The sequence below is a fragment of the Amphiura filiformis genome, chromosome 5, assembly GCF_039555335.1.
Source record: "Amphiura filiformis chromosome 5, Afil_fr2py, whole genome shotgun sequence".
NCBI classification, from domain to species: Eukaryota; Metazoa; Echinodermata; class Ophiuroidea; order Amphilepidida; family Amphiuridae; genus Amphiura; species Amphiura filiformis.
This window is the reverse complement of record NC_092632.1, coordinates 67,263,263-67,280,901: the sequence shown is the minus strand read 5'-3', so window position 1 is coordinate 67,280,901 and position 17,639 is coordinate 67,263,263. Positions and strand designations below refer to the sequence as shown.

General features: G+C 36.9%; 1 protein-coding gene across 1 annotated transcript in view; it reads left to right on the top strand.

Moving 5' to 3' along the window:
• The window catches only part of LOC140153587 (vacuolar protein sorting-associated protein 54-like), a 44,141-nt gene that overhangs the window by 22,383 nt on the left and 4,119 nt on the right, over positions 1–17,639 (top strand). The window contains 15 exon segments of the mRNA XM_072176367.1: positions 1,002–1,144; positions 3,782–3,905; positions 4,930–5,037; positions 6,930–6,976; positions 7,432–7,531; positions 9,030–9,277; positions 10,702–10,837; positions 11,681–11,812; positions 13,152–13,201; positions 13,758–13,837; positions 14,663–14,701; positions 15,118–15,181; positions 16,263–16,368; positions 17,028–17,115; positions 17,332–17,453. Of these exon segments, the coding sequence (XP_072032468.1) occupies positions 1,002–1,144; positions 3,782–3,905; positions 4,930–5,037; positions 6,930–6,976; positions 7,432–7,531; positions 9,030–9,277; positions 10,702–10,837; positions 11,681–11,812; positions 13,152–13,201; positions 13,758–13,837; positions 14,663–14,701; positions 15,118–15,181; positions 16,263–16,368; positions 17,028–17,115; positions 17,332–17,453 (1,587 nt within the window).

The following is a 17,639-nucleotide window of genomic DNA, read 5'->3' as shown; positions in this document are numbered from 1 at the left end:
TCCTTCCTGATATGAGTTTAGTTCAGGTGATGCAGAATTTGTCTGAAACAGATAAATAAAAACAGGATAACAAATGAAAAAAACTTTCAAAATTAGCAAATTTGAAGGGGTAGGGATTAGCAACGTATCTTACAATATGTGACTCCTCACCACAACTGAGCCCGGATGTCGCCAATCATCATTTTTGAGATATTCAACCAAAATATTCTGCTTGAAATTAGCTTTAAAATGATGTATATCATGTCTATAGTACTTGACATTTAAGTAGTGAAAAATCAATAAAACAGTCAATAAATCCTTTCTTTCCTATTGTTTATTGTTAAGTTCGATGGAGCATATCTCAATAGTGGCACTGGCGACATCCGGGCTCAGTTGTGGCGAGGAGTCACATATGTATAATAGGCATAGGCCTATGTTCAGAATAATATTCAAAACATGAATAAACACATTTTCAAAACTTTTAAAAAAAGATGGAAAAATATGAAAAAGAAAATCAGTTTCACGTTTCAGCCAGAGGCCAAATACATTGTTGTGATACTAAAACTCGCAAATGTTGGGTTGCGTTTTTGTTTTGTTTGGAAATTTTCAAAATCTCATCATTTTCCACTGAAAGTTAACAAGTTCGTTGAAAGAATTGTCTTAAAAAACCTATCAATACCGTTTTTCACCCTGATATGGCAGTGACATCAGTGCGCATTTCAATAGGCACAGCATCAAGTAGCTAGCGGATGCTCAAAGCACTGGTGTACGCACGCACAAGCTTAAAGACACTGCATAGATGTGTGCGCGAAACAGTTGCCTCAACGTATTGACATCGCTGCCGCATCAGGGTGAAAAAATATTTTAGTAGTAAAATGGCCAATTGTTGACCTCATGATGACATTTGGCTGAAGATGCAGTATTAATTTTCAAGGATGTTAAAGATGTTACAAATTCAGACAGGAAAATGCCTTACTTAAATTAACTACACACTTATGCACTGATGTATTTTTGTGTTTTAGTTAAAACTAATGGCTACAGTCCACCAAACACAACCCACCATTCAGTTGTTACTGTCCACGTCAGAGTTTGTTGGTGCATTGGACCTCATCTCTACCACTCAGGAAGTACTCACACAAGAACTAGCTGGCATTCAGAGTTTCAGGTAAGACATGGGAAAACATTTGTTACTATTAACCCAAACATTTGTGGGCAAACTGAAACAAGAATGCAAACTAGCCTTTTTAATACCGTAAAAATTTGTTAATGAGCATATGTAATACAGGTATTTGTAAATTAAAAGAAAAAAATGAAAAACTTTAACAAACTACGCTTAAAATTTCTTGTCCGAGCAACTTGTTAATAGGCACATATGCTTATGAACAAATTTTTACGGTATGCTATATCTGTATTGTGTAACAGGCAAGTATAAATCATATTGATGATTTTGAGAAGATTGTCATTTTGTTTCTTTTATATTTACCAAAAATCTGGAAAGTCTGGAAAAGAAGTGAGGAAAAACATAACTTGCACGATGTGCTCTCTTGGTTTTTCACACAAAAAAAATCATTATTATGATATGATTCACTGGCTTGAAGGAAAATGCATTCTGGAAGCACAGGTTTCATTTAAATAGTATTTAACAGATACAAAAATATCAATAAATAGTTTGGGGGAAAAGTTACACACACTTCCGCTGGGATCACTGAATAAGACTCTTTAAGTATTCTTCCTTCACAAATATTCACCCAGTCAGTCTTTCAGTCACTCGCAAACAAACTCACTCACACGTTAACTCAAGTACTTAATCAATCACCCTGGCTTCCTCATTCAATCACTCACTATCTCACTCATTTAGCCCCTCACTCTTTCAATACATACATACATACATAAACAACATTTAATAGGGCGCCTTTCCAACTTGATCAAAGCGCCGTAAAAACAAAGCAATAACAAAAACAGAGTCAATATGATGGATAAAAATGAGACTTCAACACCTTCTTGAAACTAGGCAGTGTGCATGCCTCCCTGATGGTTCTTGGGAGGCTGTTCCAGAGTGTGGGTGCCGAAACATAAAATGATTTATCTCCAATGCGATTTTTCCCGACATGAGCGGTGAGAAGAGTAGTATCAGAAGAAGAACGTGTCATAGGTCCTGTAGCAGGTTTGAGTTTATGAGTGAGAAAGTTTGTGAGATAAACTGGTGCATTACCCTGAAGACATTTAAAACATACATGCATATCTTGAATTTGATGCGCTCCCGTATGGGCAGCCAGTGTAGAGTGTCCAGGAGAGGTGATGGGCTATCACGCCTGTGTCAGCACAGAAAATAAGTTTAGCGGCTTTGTTTAGGAGAGATTGTAAACGGTCCAGGTCCTTTGATTTGGCTCCATACAGGAGTGCATTGCCATAGTCCAGGCGTGAGAGAATGAGACAGCGAACGACATGATGTTTTGTGTCCTGATCAAGATATTTAGCGATGCGACGGATGTTCCGTAAGTGAAAGTTGACAGAAGAAATAAGACTGTTGATGTGCTTAGTCATGGACATATGATCGTCGAAAATCATCCCCAGATTGCGCGCATCGAAGTGCTGGGCATAATCCGTTCATTACCAACTTTGAGTTCAACAGGAGAGAGTTTGTTCAGTCCTTGGGCGGTTCCAGCAATGAAAAATTCAGTTTTACTGTGATTGAGTCTTAATTTATTCACAGTCATCCAATTGCTGAGTTCAGTGATACACAATTCAAGTTTTGATAGAGCAGTATGACCCCACACACCCCTACACACCCAATGGTGGTAAACGTGTTAGGCACCGTTTATCATCATTTTGTCGGTACACACACATCCAATTACAGACACAAATTAATGCACACATGTATTACATGTAGAATGGGGATATAATGATATGCATGTATGCACGACCAAGTATGAAAATAACAATTTTTAATAACCATTTAAAAAACATGTTTCAAGGGAAAAATTCACATTGTGTATGTGTGTGATTCCATACTATGCTATAAATTCCCCAATAATAGCTGCTAACGCTCTCTATAGACCCCCTTTGATACTTTCTGAGCATTTAAGCACTGTTGTCACTTTCTGAGCATTTAAGCACTGTTGTCAAATGAGGATACCACCATTTAATAGTGTATCCCTTGTTTCATTGTTACTAATTTATGCATGTGTATCCCCATTATCGATCCTTAATGAGCTTTATTGTGCAAAACCAGATTAATTTTGTGGGAAGATACAAAACTGTTTGTAACCTGATTGATTATTGGAAAGCTAAGGAAAATGAAACGCATGCCTCAGCACACTAAACAGGTTGTCGCTGATGGCCCCATATCATTCCATAAACCAACAATACAGAGACTTGCAGCTAAGAAGCGCAGACCCTAGACATTCCACAATTGGCCCTCACAGCTAGGATCAGCTCCCCCAGTTTCGTACAGGTTACTTTGACACAATTAGCAGTAAGTTCCTTCTCCAGGGGAATTTCAAGCTAACTCAATATTTACACAAGAGCCTACAAACTACTGCTAGGGTTTGAACCTGCAACCTCTTGCACCATAGTGAACGCTTTATCAATTGAGCTAACTTAACTGCTTGGTAAGATCTCATTACATAACAATCTCAGCATTTTGAGACACAGCATTAACTCTCATATACACTGGTATAAATATGAGATCTGATATGAAAATAGTTGTTTGCGAAACCAAACATTGCCTTTCGCTTTTAGAGCATCCACACATATTTCAAATTGACACATTTTGTGTTGTGTGCATGTGGTTTTTTTCTAGGCATCTTGGGTCACAACTAGTTGAGTTGGAGAAGTTGATAGACAAGATGCTACAAGATGAATTTGGCCGTTTTATTGCTGCAGATCTACATAGGCCTATTGAGGATAGGACACCCCCAGAAGAGGTAAGTTGATAGACAAGATGTTACAAAATGAATTTGGCCGTTTTATTGCTGCAGATCTACATAGGCCCATTGAAGATAGGACACCCCCAGAAGAGGTAAATCTATTACATGCATAGTGAACTTGATAAGACAGTGTGTAAATTTAACAAAGTAACCAAGTAGTCTCGTGGACAATCTCAGAAAAAAATATTTGAATGCTTTAAAAGCCAAATTGGAAATGGTCGCAATGTTGCAATGCACAATGTGCCCATCTTCTCCATATCTTCTCCCAACATTGATTGGTGGAGAAAGGGGAGGGGGTATACGGAAAATGAACATTGAGTCAACACTATCATAATTCTTAGTTTCCAGTTACTCATATTGTATGTACACAATGGTAAAGAGAACATAGGGAGTTAAATGTCAAACACATTTTGTCTGAGATTGTAGGTCAACAACTATGCATATGCACCTTTGTTCCATAACCATTAGGGTATAGGACATTTTTTGTTTTTGATATAGCCCCCGAATGAAATGTATTTAATTATGTTTGTACTCACTCAGGTAGCATTGTGTGTGAATTTTACATCCGAACTAGAGGCTATTCTTTTTTTATGGGCATTTTAGTGTCTAAAATGGCCCAAAATGAGGGTTTTTCAATATTGGCGTCCATTTCTAATTGTCACCCCCATAGGCTTTACATGTAAAATAAAAAGGCACATAAAAATTTAATAGCCTCTAGTCCAGATGTAAAATTCACACCAAATGCTTTTTGAGTGATTGCAAAGATAATTAAATACTTTTCATTCGGGGGCTATGTTGAATTTTTTTTTATGTATTCCTTGTACAATGACATTTCACTATAAAATGTCCATTGGAAACAAAGGTGTATGTGGCATATAATAGGTTTTAGTAACCTATATTTGATTTTCAAAATGATAAAAAAGGAAAGGAAATAGATAATGAATAATAAATGTGACAATTGTCAGTGATAAGAAAGAAAGTTGGGATTCTTACTTGTATCATCTAATGCATTGTATTTCAGGAGCGGCTTACAGCAATCTTACTAGGTATGTTAAGACAGCGCAAGTTTGACTTCATTGATAGATACAGAGAGGAAGCTGCCAATGCTGTCAAGGCTATTGTTAAACAGGTTAGTATAACATAACAGGTGTTTCCATGACATGTGAGTAGTTATACTATTAGGCAAGGTCCTTTCACACTGCTCTACCTAATCACACAATACATCGCAGCTTGTTCGGCGAATAAGATGCCAATGTGTGGATGACGTGATTCAATTAGCCTATCAGCACCCCACTTGCATGTTTACGCTGTAAACAGTGCCAAATTGGCAAAGTCTGAAGATCCTTGCCGAATAGTATAGTATATATATTATAGTATAGTAAAATAAAATACATAAAACAACGTAATTATGTTATAACAGCATGATTTATTACTCGGAGTTTCACGCCTAAAACGGCGATCATCAGATAAATAGCTGAACACTGAACTGTAACTCCAAAACAAAACAAATAAATTCACAGCGTTGAAAGCGTACGCGTCTTCACTAGAAAAGCATGACAGCTCGCGCATGTTTAAAAACGAATGACACAGTATACGCACGTATGTTTAGCGAAAAACGCGATGGGCGCAGCAACTACGCATGCAATGAAGTGCGTAATTATTTCTTTTTCATACACGCACGCACGCAATTTTGAAATGCGAAAAAACAAATGTACGCATGTTTAGCGAAAAACGCAATAGGCGCAGCATATACGCATGTAATGAAGTGCGCAAATTATTTCTTTAAAATGCGGAAGGTGCAGTAGGCGTAGCAACTCACGCAAGTAATGAAGTGCATAATTTATTTTTTCTTTGTGCGGCTTGGTGGTTTCCGACCGTGTCGGCATTTTGAGATGAGTGCGGTTTTATTATTGAGGGTGTTAGGCCCTTTCGCACGCAGTATTTCTAATTTCTCTTCAATGCATAGGTTGCATTGTCCCGAGTCACGTCTGTGTGTGTTTGATTCTTTCAAGATTTCCCAGTAGATAGAGTAGTTGCTTCCTTTTCTTTTAAGTTGCCATACATATTTTGAGAGTTCTGTTTCCTTCTCATATTTGTCATGTTTGAATGATTTGGTGTGGTTGTTGAACCTCTGTTTAAAGGTTCCACCTGAAAGTCCTAAATTTATTTGTTTTGTTTTGGAGTTACAGTTCAGTGTTCAGCTATTTATCTGATGATCGCCGTTTTAGGCGTGAAACTCCGAGTAATAAATCATGCTGTTATAACATAATTACGTTGTTTTATGTATTTTATTACACGCTCTACTATCTAATAGTATCGAGCACTATCTTCAGCTGTTTTGATTAACTATATATTATATATTATTATAGTATAGTATATTGATAATAAGATCAAGTGAAAGGGTTTTTTTTTAAGCAGGTGCTCATTCATTACCATTACAATATGCCATATCTCTGATGCTCACCAACCATTATCCTCAACTTGGTGTGCAGCCAATATTGATGAATCAATGGAAGCTTAATTATGACAGCAGATGCATCATTTTTCTCAGTCAAAAGGAAGTGGGCAATTAATAAACACATATTTGTACATTTGTTCATGACATTTGTACATTTATTCATGACATTTATGGTCTGTTCTACATTGTACCATAAAAACTCAATAGTTAGCATATGTGCTTACTATAGAGCGCTTTTAAAACATACAAACATGAAGAGCCCCATCCACAAAAGTGTAAACGGTTTTGAGCAAGTCATTGATACACATAGTTATATATGAACAAGTAAACCTGCAAATATGTCTCTCAACCCCATCAGATCAGTTGGTAAAGCACCAGACTTTGGTACAATTTAATGTTTTTAAAAGCGCTCAATAGTAAGCACATATGCTATCAATCAAGTTTTTACGGTAGTTGAGTAGTTATTGGTTCAGATTGCGATTGGCCAAAATCTATTTAACCTTGCTTATACCTCCATCACTGATTAACTTGTAGTATTTGTATATTTTTGTTTTTTTAAACAGACTGTAGTAGAAGCTGTAACATTGGCAGATGCTGATACAAATGGCAGGTGAGTGATCTTGCTGACCTTTGACCTCAGTTTCATTTTATAAATTACTAAGAGCTGCAATGAAATGTGTACTGTGTAAGAATTAAATGTAAATCCAACATTATTTTCTGTTTAAGAGTCCTTTTAGAGTTAATTTTGAATTGCATTTCAGTCATTAGAACAAAATTCCTTTTATTACCTTTTGTAGGTACCACCAAAAAGATTTTATGTTCTTTAGCAATGAGTTGGAGCCAGTAATCAGAGCTGTGGTTAGGAATTCTTTCTTGGTTCATTTCAGGTTACGGGATAGGATGTTTTACTGTATTATGGTTGATAATAGTGTAAATTGGTCATTTTAGTTATAATGTATCTCAATTTGGTCCCCTCCCAATTATATCTTCATTCACTCACTTTTGATCATAGTTGATATTATTACTATTCTTACCTCTACCAATATCTTACCTTTTTCATTTCAGTTTGGCGGAGCAGATGCGTAACCTAACATTCTCTCTCTGGTTGGATCTATTCATACAAGTGTTTGAAAACCTCAGTATTCTTATACATACCAGGGTAAAGGTAAGTACACCACATACACACACCCCTACGGGTGTTCGCCTCCAAACATGGACACAGTTTTATAGGACTATGCAAACACATCTGTAATCACATTCAATCGACAAACCGTGGACGTTTTTCACCATTTTGTGTGTGTATGTGTATGCGATGCAATTTTACCTAGCAATTGTGGATGGTATATTCAATGCACAATAGAGGGCGTATCTCGCAAATGCATTATACATGCAATTGTGATCGTTTGCAGACCTCCCAAACCAAGGACTGTCCCCCTTTCCAGAGTGATCCACGGTTCAAATGTGAAATGTCATGTGTGTAGCCTTGTTTGTTGGTAAACACACATGCGCACATATCTCACACCTACAGACACACCCCCTCAACTGAAGTTCAGTCCTTTTTGGCACATTAGTATGTACACTGCATAAACACAGAAGTGGGGCTCTAATTGGCAGATTGAATCATGTTAAGGGGGTACTACACCCCTCAATAAATTTGTGTCTATTTTTGTATTTTTCTCAAAAACTAATAACACACTGGTAAAAAAAGTTATGTATATTATAGGGGCAAGAATCCAATTACCACACTGGAATTTCAGTAACCCAAGACAAGCGGTTTGTTATTTATGTTAAGAAACAAGGTACCGTTAGGATGTACCTCATTTCCTATCATATATACTGAACCGCTTGTCTTGAGTCACTGAAATTTCAGTGTAGTAATTGGATTCCTTGCCCCAATAATATACATAACTTTTGTTACAGTGTGTTATTATGTTTTGAGAAAAAATGCAAATATAGTCACAAATTTACCACAGGGGTGTAGTACCCCCTTAAGATAACCTATTAAATAACAACACCTCATTCTTTAACCAAGTCGCATAGTATTTTTGCCTACCCAGTTATTTTACGCGATAAGCAGGGCATTGGCATCAACAAGTCTTTCCTGTAGTATCAAATATCAGAATAATTAAATATAATATGTGGTGTGATCAAGCAAAATCAGTCTGAAGTCAGGCACATTAATTTTAATTAGTTTTTTTAGCTGATTGTATAAAGCATTTACAAAGCTACATTTTGTGGAAAAGCGCATTGAAATGGAACATTTAGTTCCAAAGATATGTGACCATCCACCACAAAGTGGTAGTAAAGTCGGCTCTAGGTCATTTTCTGTTTATTGCGGATTTTGAAAGAATTCACTTTCAGCTTTAAAATGACACCTCAACCAGCTTCATTGGACATCTGAAAGTGAAGTTATGGTTCATCAAAGGTCAAATTCCTAATATATTTTACATAGAAATCCATATACTGTTTTTGATTCATCTCAAAGTGGAAAATGCCAACTTTACAACCAGTTTGTGGTGGATGGGCACATATGAACAGTTGAAGTGTTTCCAAAACAATATGCAACAAAAGAAATTATTGTTTTGTTTGGCTATATCTGAAAATCAGTATATCTGACTTCTGACTGATTTTGCCTCTTTTCCCTCTACTTATGTTTTTGGCAGCCTGCTCATGACATCATGCAGAAATTAGTGGATCTAGCAGCAGGCATAGATAGTAGCAAACTACAAATAGAGCAAGAGTCTCCAAGCAACACACCAACAGAACAAACCTATGTCAATGGAGACGTTTCCAACGGTAATGGGATCCATGCAGACTTTTGCTCGGAGGCTGAGGAAGAAGCTCTGGTCAATGGAGATGTTGATGTAGAGCAGGCTGCAGCTCTTGCAGATGAAGAGTTTGTACAGAATGTGTAAGTTGCTCTCTGCTCTCATCTTTAGTGTGAACGTAACATGTATTTCCCTGGAATTAGGTAAGGGTGATCCTTTGACTGTGGAACTTGGAACACATGACAGTTGGGTCTTTAGACCAGTGCTGACCAACTAGAGCTGGTGGTTGGTGGAGGCATATGTGTTCATATTATTAATTAAGTAATTTTGCACTATCAACATTATGATCAAATACTTGCAATTATTTTCATTAAATGAAGAGTGTAGCTTTTACAATTCAGTGTATAGAGCTTAAATGGGTTATTTTAGTTGAAATCCATACACCCCCTATGGAAGACATTACCTTAATCTTCCCCACAGGGAGTGTGAATTTCAAATGGAATTGCCTATTCAGTGTCGTCTGCTCCAAAATGGGTTATTCCAGTTGAAATCCATACACCCCCTATGGAAGACATTACCTTAATCTTCCCCACAGGGAGTGTGAATTTCAAATGGAATTGCCTATTCAGTGTCGTCTGCTCCAAAATGGGTTATTCCAGATGAAAACCATACACCCCCTATGGAAGACATTACCTTAATCTTCCCCACAGGGAGTGTGAATTTCAAATGGAATTGCCTATTCAGTGTCGTCTGCTCCAAAATGGGTTATTCCAGTTGAAATCCATACACCCCCTATGGAAGACATTACCTTAATCTTCCCCACAGGGAGTGTGAATTTCAAATGGAATTGCCTATTCAGTGTCGTCTGCTCCAAAATGGGTTATTCCAGATGAAAACCATACACCCCCTGTGGAAGACATTCACACAGGGAAGTGACAGGGTTATTACCTGAATGGGTAACTCCATTTGAAATCTGCATCACCTGTGTGGTAGATTAAGATCATGTCTTCTTTAAGGGGTGTATAGATTTCAACTGGAATAGCCCAATTTGCACAACAGATTTCAATTGTTTGCAGTGTTAGCATTTGTATAATTTGGTTCACTTCAAGTTCGGCAGGGACTGTTTTTTAAGAAGAGTGAGAGCAATCACTCCTCTACAGCTCTTCTTAAGTTGCAGTTGCAAGAGCGATTTATAGCTCCTCTAGATGACTAGTTACATTCTTATGCTTTAAATGGCCACAGGTGCAAACAACTCTTCTAAAAGCTCTTCTTGAAGAGACCAGAAGAGCATTCTACAGCTCTTTTCTCATTTTCAAAAGGCAGTCCCTTTTTCGGTAGTGACATCAGTGCTTTTTCGTGGTTGCGCTGCAATAATGCCAACAAACCGCTCTTGTGCCAGTGAGGGCACACTTTGCGTGATTAACTTTACCTGTGCGATTCAATGCTTCGGCCAGCGAAATACGCACATATGTCACTACCAAACTTGAGGTGAACCAACATATAGTTTCCAAAATTAAATTTGAAATTTTATATAATTTATATGTTGTTTTTCTTTTTTTCCCTACAGAATTCCATGTTATGTCGATGTTCTCATAGCTCCTAATGAGCATTATAGACTACACAATGGTCTCAGAGAAATGCTTGTGTTTGTGTGTGACTATGCCCATGATAGATGTCTCAAATTACTCATAGCAAGAGGAAAGGTAAGAAACCAAAAAAAAAACCCTTAGTGGTTCATATTGGGCTATACCAAAACCGCAAGGCCTCAGCACGCTTTATAGATTGTCTTTGAATACTGTGACCCCAAATCACATTTAAAAACTATTTAATAATAATCCAGTGACAAGGAATAAACTGGCCTACTTTTCAGTAAGATTTTCAAACTTAATTCCTTCAGCAAAGTTTACGAACAAGTCGGATGATGATAGAATTCTTTTTCTCCTAAGGATAAAATCGTTACCCCCTGTTTGTTCTCACGAAATACGGGAAAATATCTAAGGTCTGGTGCAATATTCCATTCAGCAAAATGCCTAACTAATAGTATCAGTAAGTAAACTATTCAATATTGTATTACATCAGCTTCCTCCGCCTTTCTCTCAACGTCCATTCATCAACTTTCTTGTTGTTTTTTAATCTACTTTCTGTATCATCAATAATGAAGAAGGAGGCAGCCTATATGCTTCACCCTAGCAGCGTGTAAGGCAATGCGAGACACAAATTAATATATGCGAGGATCGGAAATAAACGATGCAAGTCTGAGAAATTATAATTTAAATTTTCTGTATCATCAACAGCACAGTGGTCCAATAGGGCATTTCGACTCATGGCCACAAGGTTGTGTGTTTGAACCCTGTCAGGGTCAGTGTGCTTGCTTGACCCACACCACCCAAGTGTATAACTGGGAGCTGTTAGGGCTTACTCATACTGGCGTCGTTATTGTTGGCTGTGGGGTGGGTATATGTTTAATTACGGGTCTAGGACGCTATAGAAATGCCTACACAAGCGTCATTATTAATAATTGTACATGATATTTACTTTCCTACCAGGATGGTTTCCTAGAAAGACTCAGCTCCAGTGAGTTTGTCAACTTATCACGTGCAATAGGAGTATTCATTGGGGAATGCGAGAAAGCCTGTGGTAGAAGAAGTACATCACTCAGGGGTGGCCTACAAAATCAGGCAAGTATTTGGCTATTACATTTGAAATTCATATACCCCTATGGAAGACATGATTTTTAATGTTCCACACAGGGAGTGAGAATTTCAAATGGGGTTACCTGAATGGGTGAATCCATTTGAAATCTACACTCCCTGTGTAGGGGGATTAAAGTCTTGTTCATATGGTGTATGGATTTCAACTGGAATAGCCCATTGGGTGAGTTAATTCTTTTGTATCATAAAATGATCAATGGGAATGAGTCAGATGTCGCAAATATTGTTTTTGAGATACTGGCAAATTTGTTCAAATTCTTTTGTTTTATATTGTTTTCAGCCATTGATATATTGCTCATAACTCGGTAACCAGATGTCTGATTTTGATGGGGTTTGCATGAAAATGTAGCATTCGTAAACTGCCAGAAAATGATGTAAATAAACTCCTAATTGAAGATTGCTGACATATGACTCATTCCCCTTGATCATGTCACAAATTGATTGCTGATGTGTTTATGTGGTCTAGTATATGATGCGCAACTATTTAACCTTATTTCAAAGACGTTCATCCTGCAGGATAAAACTATTATTGGAGACATTCTAACAAAGCATAATTTATGTGATTAAACAAATACTATTATATCACTCATACATAAATTCTAGACAGTTCATTGGTTGATTACCATTTGCCATTTTTACTATCACCCTCTCTGTGTGATAGTCTTTACCATCATGTGCTCTGGCGTAGTGCGCCTGCGCCAAGCCGTGCGCTGACTCTTGGACTCGCCGATTTAGTTATGGGGTGGTCCCCAAAATGTGAAATATATCACGGCAAAACATGGTGTTATGTTGATGAAAAAATGTATTTCCTACCTTAAATAGTATTTTAGTAATAGAATTTAAGCATGAGTGATATAAAACAAATATTAACTGTCTTAAATTTGTGTAATGGTGAAATATAATCACTGGGAAAGATGTATTGTTCCATTCCACTCGCCGTTCGGCTCGTGGAATGGAACAATCCATCTTTCACCTCGTGATTATATTTAAACCATCACACTCATAGACAGTTAATATTTGTATAATATTGAATGGATGATTTGTGTATGTTTAGTGTGGTAATCTCCCAGATATGCTGCCCTTTATGCGCAGTGATGTTGATGCGAAATAGTGTAGTATGATTAAGTATGAAACGGATAAAGCAGGAAGAAAGGAAGGAAGTAAGATGGCGGATGTTGTTAGAAACAATATAGACAAGATGGCAAGAGTGGTATATTGCGGCAATTATTTTCATATCAGGGTTTTAAATTTGTTTTTATTTAAGGATGTCTTGACTAATTTATTCTTATTTTGTTCTCTTTAATAGGCCAACAAATTTATCAGTAGGTTCCATGATGAAAGGAAGACAAAGCTAAGGTAAATATTTCAAATATCTCTCTCTACCTTTGTAATTCTGTCTTCAAAGATTATATTCATTGCCTAGGAGTTGTTGCTAATAGACCAAAGAAGGACCTCACTGGGCTGAGCTCAATAGCGTAGCCAGGAGTTAAATGTTAGTGGGCAACCAAATTTCTGTCTCATTTACCAATTGTTTGTCCCATTTTTAGTCATTTTCAGGACACTTTACTCTTTGCCATCCCCATTTTATCCCTGAAAATTTTCTGTCCAGTTTTCACCTGGCTCCCTCCAGCTACGCCCCTGTCTGAGCCCCCATAAAATCTTCAAGTATGCATAAATTGACCCATTGTTGCCACCTGTTGTTGTGTGCATAGTTTAAGTCCTTGATTCCCTATTGATTAAGCAAAAGTGAACCAATTTCTGAACATTCTTCATCAACTTTTTAAAAATCAGATAACCCTTATATTTAGAATCATGGTTTTACCAGCTTGTAAATTCTCTCTACTAATAATAATCTTTCAGATAATAGTATTAATGATACAAATAATCAAAATATTTCATTTGATAATTTCAGTCTAATTCTTGATAGTGAGAGATGGAAGCAATCAGAGGTTCCTGCTGAGCTACAAGATCTACTCAAAGAAATGGCTGATGGTATGTGTATGGATGATTCAATTGATTGATTAATTGATTGATTGATTGAATCAATCAATCAATAGGAAGTATATGCTTTGAAGCAAACAGTCAATTAATAATTTGATCCAATGGTTATGTAGCAAATTTTGATGGTCCCAGCTTGAATATCATACATAGCCATGTTATGTTATGTTATTTATATAAGAAAGAAAAGAAGGGGTATATATCATGTACAGGTTCTCATGTACTTGCCACACACAAGCACTGTCCATGCTTGCCACTAATTGGGTAGATTACTTTTCACCCGCTAATGTCGAAAATATGCCCATCTGGTGAAAAGAATTCGGGACATCCACAACTTCTCCATAAGTCCCCTAAGCTTTTTGAAATAAGAGGAGCAAATATTTTACTAAATGTGCAAATATAAAATGGTATGTGTAGCCTTATGTATTGTACACACCTGGACCAATTTATAGTATCACACATCATTGTGTTTGGTCACAATGGTTCATTGTGTGAAAACACTTTTTTTTTACATTTGGACTTGGTGCAACTTTTAAAACGGCCTCTTTTTACATGATGAACCATTGTGAGTGACCAAATGATGTGTGATTTATTCTCTTCCAACTTGGTCATCAATTTAACAATGCACAAGTCAAATTGTTGACTGCTTTTCCAAAACTACCTCAGTCTACCACTTGCCAAAACAAAACCCAAGCACATAGTGGTGCAGGTGTAGTTCATAATGAATAGAAACATACCTCATCAAATAATTGTACTCTATAATAATTGATAATTGAGACAAACCTGACACAAAATGTCTTTTCAATTTGTTTAATCTAGGTGTTATATCATTGGCATTGCTGGCAAAGACGGATAAGGGTGAGTAGTCTTGTCATATTAATTCTCTTGATATCACATATGTATGCCTTCTCTTATTAAAAGAGATTCGGTCACTGCTTTTCCGTTATGAACTGCTAGAAGTCTTTCTTCTACTTGTTATTGGCTTAAGCAGTATAGCATATATATACACATTCTAGAGAAAATGTAATCATTGTAAATTTCCTGCTGTTTTGGAGAGTCAATGATTTTTTTTGAAAACCCCTTTTAAAACTTTCCATAAGAATTTCATTTTTTGTTTCGAATAACTCAAAAACTGATGACTTGCTCTGGTTGGTGGGAGCAGGTCCTAAATGTAATATTTTTTTACCGCAACTATGATGGCATAAACCAGAAAAACTTGTATCAAATATGTTTATTGTGCACTTATGGAAAACATTGTTGCTTTTTGTCTTCAGGTGATGCCCAACGCAAGCCAGTAGATTGTTTACAAATCAACGGTCAGAAGTACACAGTAGTAGGGTAAGTAATAATAAGTGTTATGATACTTAATAATAACACAGAGATTTATGTGGTACATTTAGTATGCCTCAATACACTTTACAAAACTTTCAGTTAAAAATGCAGTACAACTACAGTACCATGTATAAATGAATAAACACATACAATTTAATTGATCAATTTAAAAGCAAACAGTTAGGAACAGAAAGCATACACTATACTTGGACATTAAAAAATATCCATGAATACACATACAAATATGCACAGTATTGCTTCAAACCATGGTTGCAACAGGGCAGAAAGAAAAAAACATGATACTAGATTTAGAGTGTACATGTATAAATCTTGATTTGACCAACTTAAATATATTGACATGACAGCCTCGTAAAAGTAAAAGAAAATGGTGCCGCATGTTATATGAGACGATAGATGCACGACAGTGGCTAAAAACATTACCTTTATTCTCATTCTGTAACACTTCAATTCAAATAAAAAAAATTCATCATAAGTATACCAAATTTTAATCAAATTAAATCCTACATTTTACAAGGAATTACCTAGGGCTTAGAATCGATCAGTCCTGTTGTTACTATGCACCTGCGATTGGTTCAAATAGCACATAATGCTGGTTTCATACTTTCTGCCGCTTCATCATGCCGCTTGTACTTTTCTGCAAGCTGAGCGGCAGCGGCATGACTCTGAAAGCCACTCTTGCCGCTCAGCACCGCCCCAAAATCATATTTTGTTCTGATACGTCAGAGCGGCACCGCTCTGAGTTGATTTGAATTCAACTCCCAGCGGTGCTGCCGCCGCAGCAAAGCGGTGGAGTGATCGATATATCGGCTTGCCGCTGGTCACCGCTAGTGTTTCTGGTGCGACTGCGCAATGAAGTAAAATCATCGTGCAAGCGGCAGGAAAGTATGAAACCAGCATAAGAGTATCGCGTCGTGTTATATCATGTCATATCGCACGTCTAAAGAACAATAAGATTGCAGTAACTTTCTCAAGTATTTAACAATGAGTGTTATAATGGTGAAAAAAATGTAAAAATAGAAGACACAATTAAATCAATGATTTTTTTTTGTGTGGATTTTGTGTACAGGACTGTATTGCTTCTGTTGAAAATGGTAGCAGAATATTGCCAATGTGTAGAAGACATTCCTACAGTGTCCATGGACATCTTGACTAGATTGATTGAAATACTACAGGTAAGAAAAGACAAATTAGCTGTAGCAAATAAAAGCACTGAAAACTTGCTTGAGATTTGGTGATCAGTCATCTCATCAGTACCAGCATCTAAAATGCAGTGTTGGGGATGAAATCAAAACTCGACTGCTGTTGGACCGGTGGATTAACCGCGTTCCATTGTTTAGAACAATAGAAACAGGCTCGAACTGGCGGTCGACTGCCGGTTGAGTTTGATTTCATCCCTTACACCTGTGTTTGGTTCTACCATTCTCTGCTTAGCATCAAAATGTGTGTCAATTATTCATGATCAGGTAGATGTGATGCTGCACCTAACATAAGAATAGATATTGTGTAAATAGTCAAATAAACAATTTAGAGAAGACCTTACACAGAGAGATTTTGCTTTTCCCACTCAATGGCGGACTCATCTGATCATAACAGTGTTCACTTGAGGAAGATATTAATTCATTCAATCAGTATTGGTATATTGGCAATTTAAGCACTTCAGTGACAGATTCAAATGGGGGTTTACCTGGGGTGATAACATAGGTGTACTTAAGCCCAACTCAACGAGGATGGCCCCATAACATCACTATTGGTTTGAAACTGTGTCATAATTTATGTCCTAAACTAACCAACTTACATCAAGTAAGATTTTTCTCGTATTTGTCTTTCACAGCTCTTCAATTCTAGATCATGTCAACTCATTCTAGGAGCTGGTGCTCTTCAACTTGTTGGCCTTAAGACTATAACTACCAAAAACTTAGGTAAGTCTCAAGTTGTCAATAAGCTTATCAGCTAAACTTGCCTTAATTTGAAGAAATAACAAATTTTGTCGAATGTTATTGCAGATTTTAAGATTTAAGTTTGGGGTCATATATTTTATTAAAAATCAAATCCAAGATAACAAATATATTGTTGAAGTAAAATAAATACCGGTATCTCTTTACTATTGTGCATTTAATTTCTTTCTTTCTCCTCAGCCCTAACGTCCAGATGTCTACAGTTAGTAGCGCTCTACATTCCCATTGTGAAGGAATTCTTTGCCCAAAGACTACCACCAAAGCAGCAGGTCATGCTCAAGAACTTTGATAAAATTCTCAAGGTTAGTTTGCTGTCAACCCAGCACATTTCTTTGTCATATGTTCGCCAAACAATCAATCAAGATAATATTGGGAACAGTAACTTTGGACTTGGCAATATGAGGCTTTAAAAGGACTTTCATTGCAGTCTTACCTTAATCAAGAATTTGGACGCCAGACTTGCCTTAAAGGGGAATTGACACATCTGT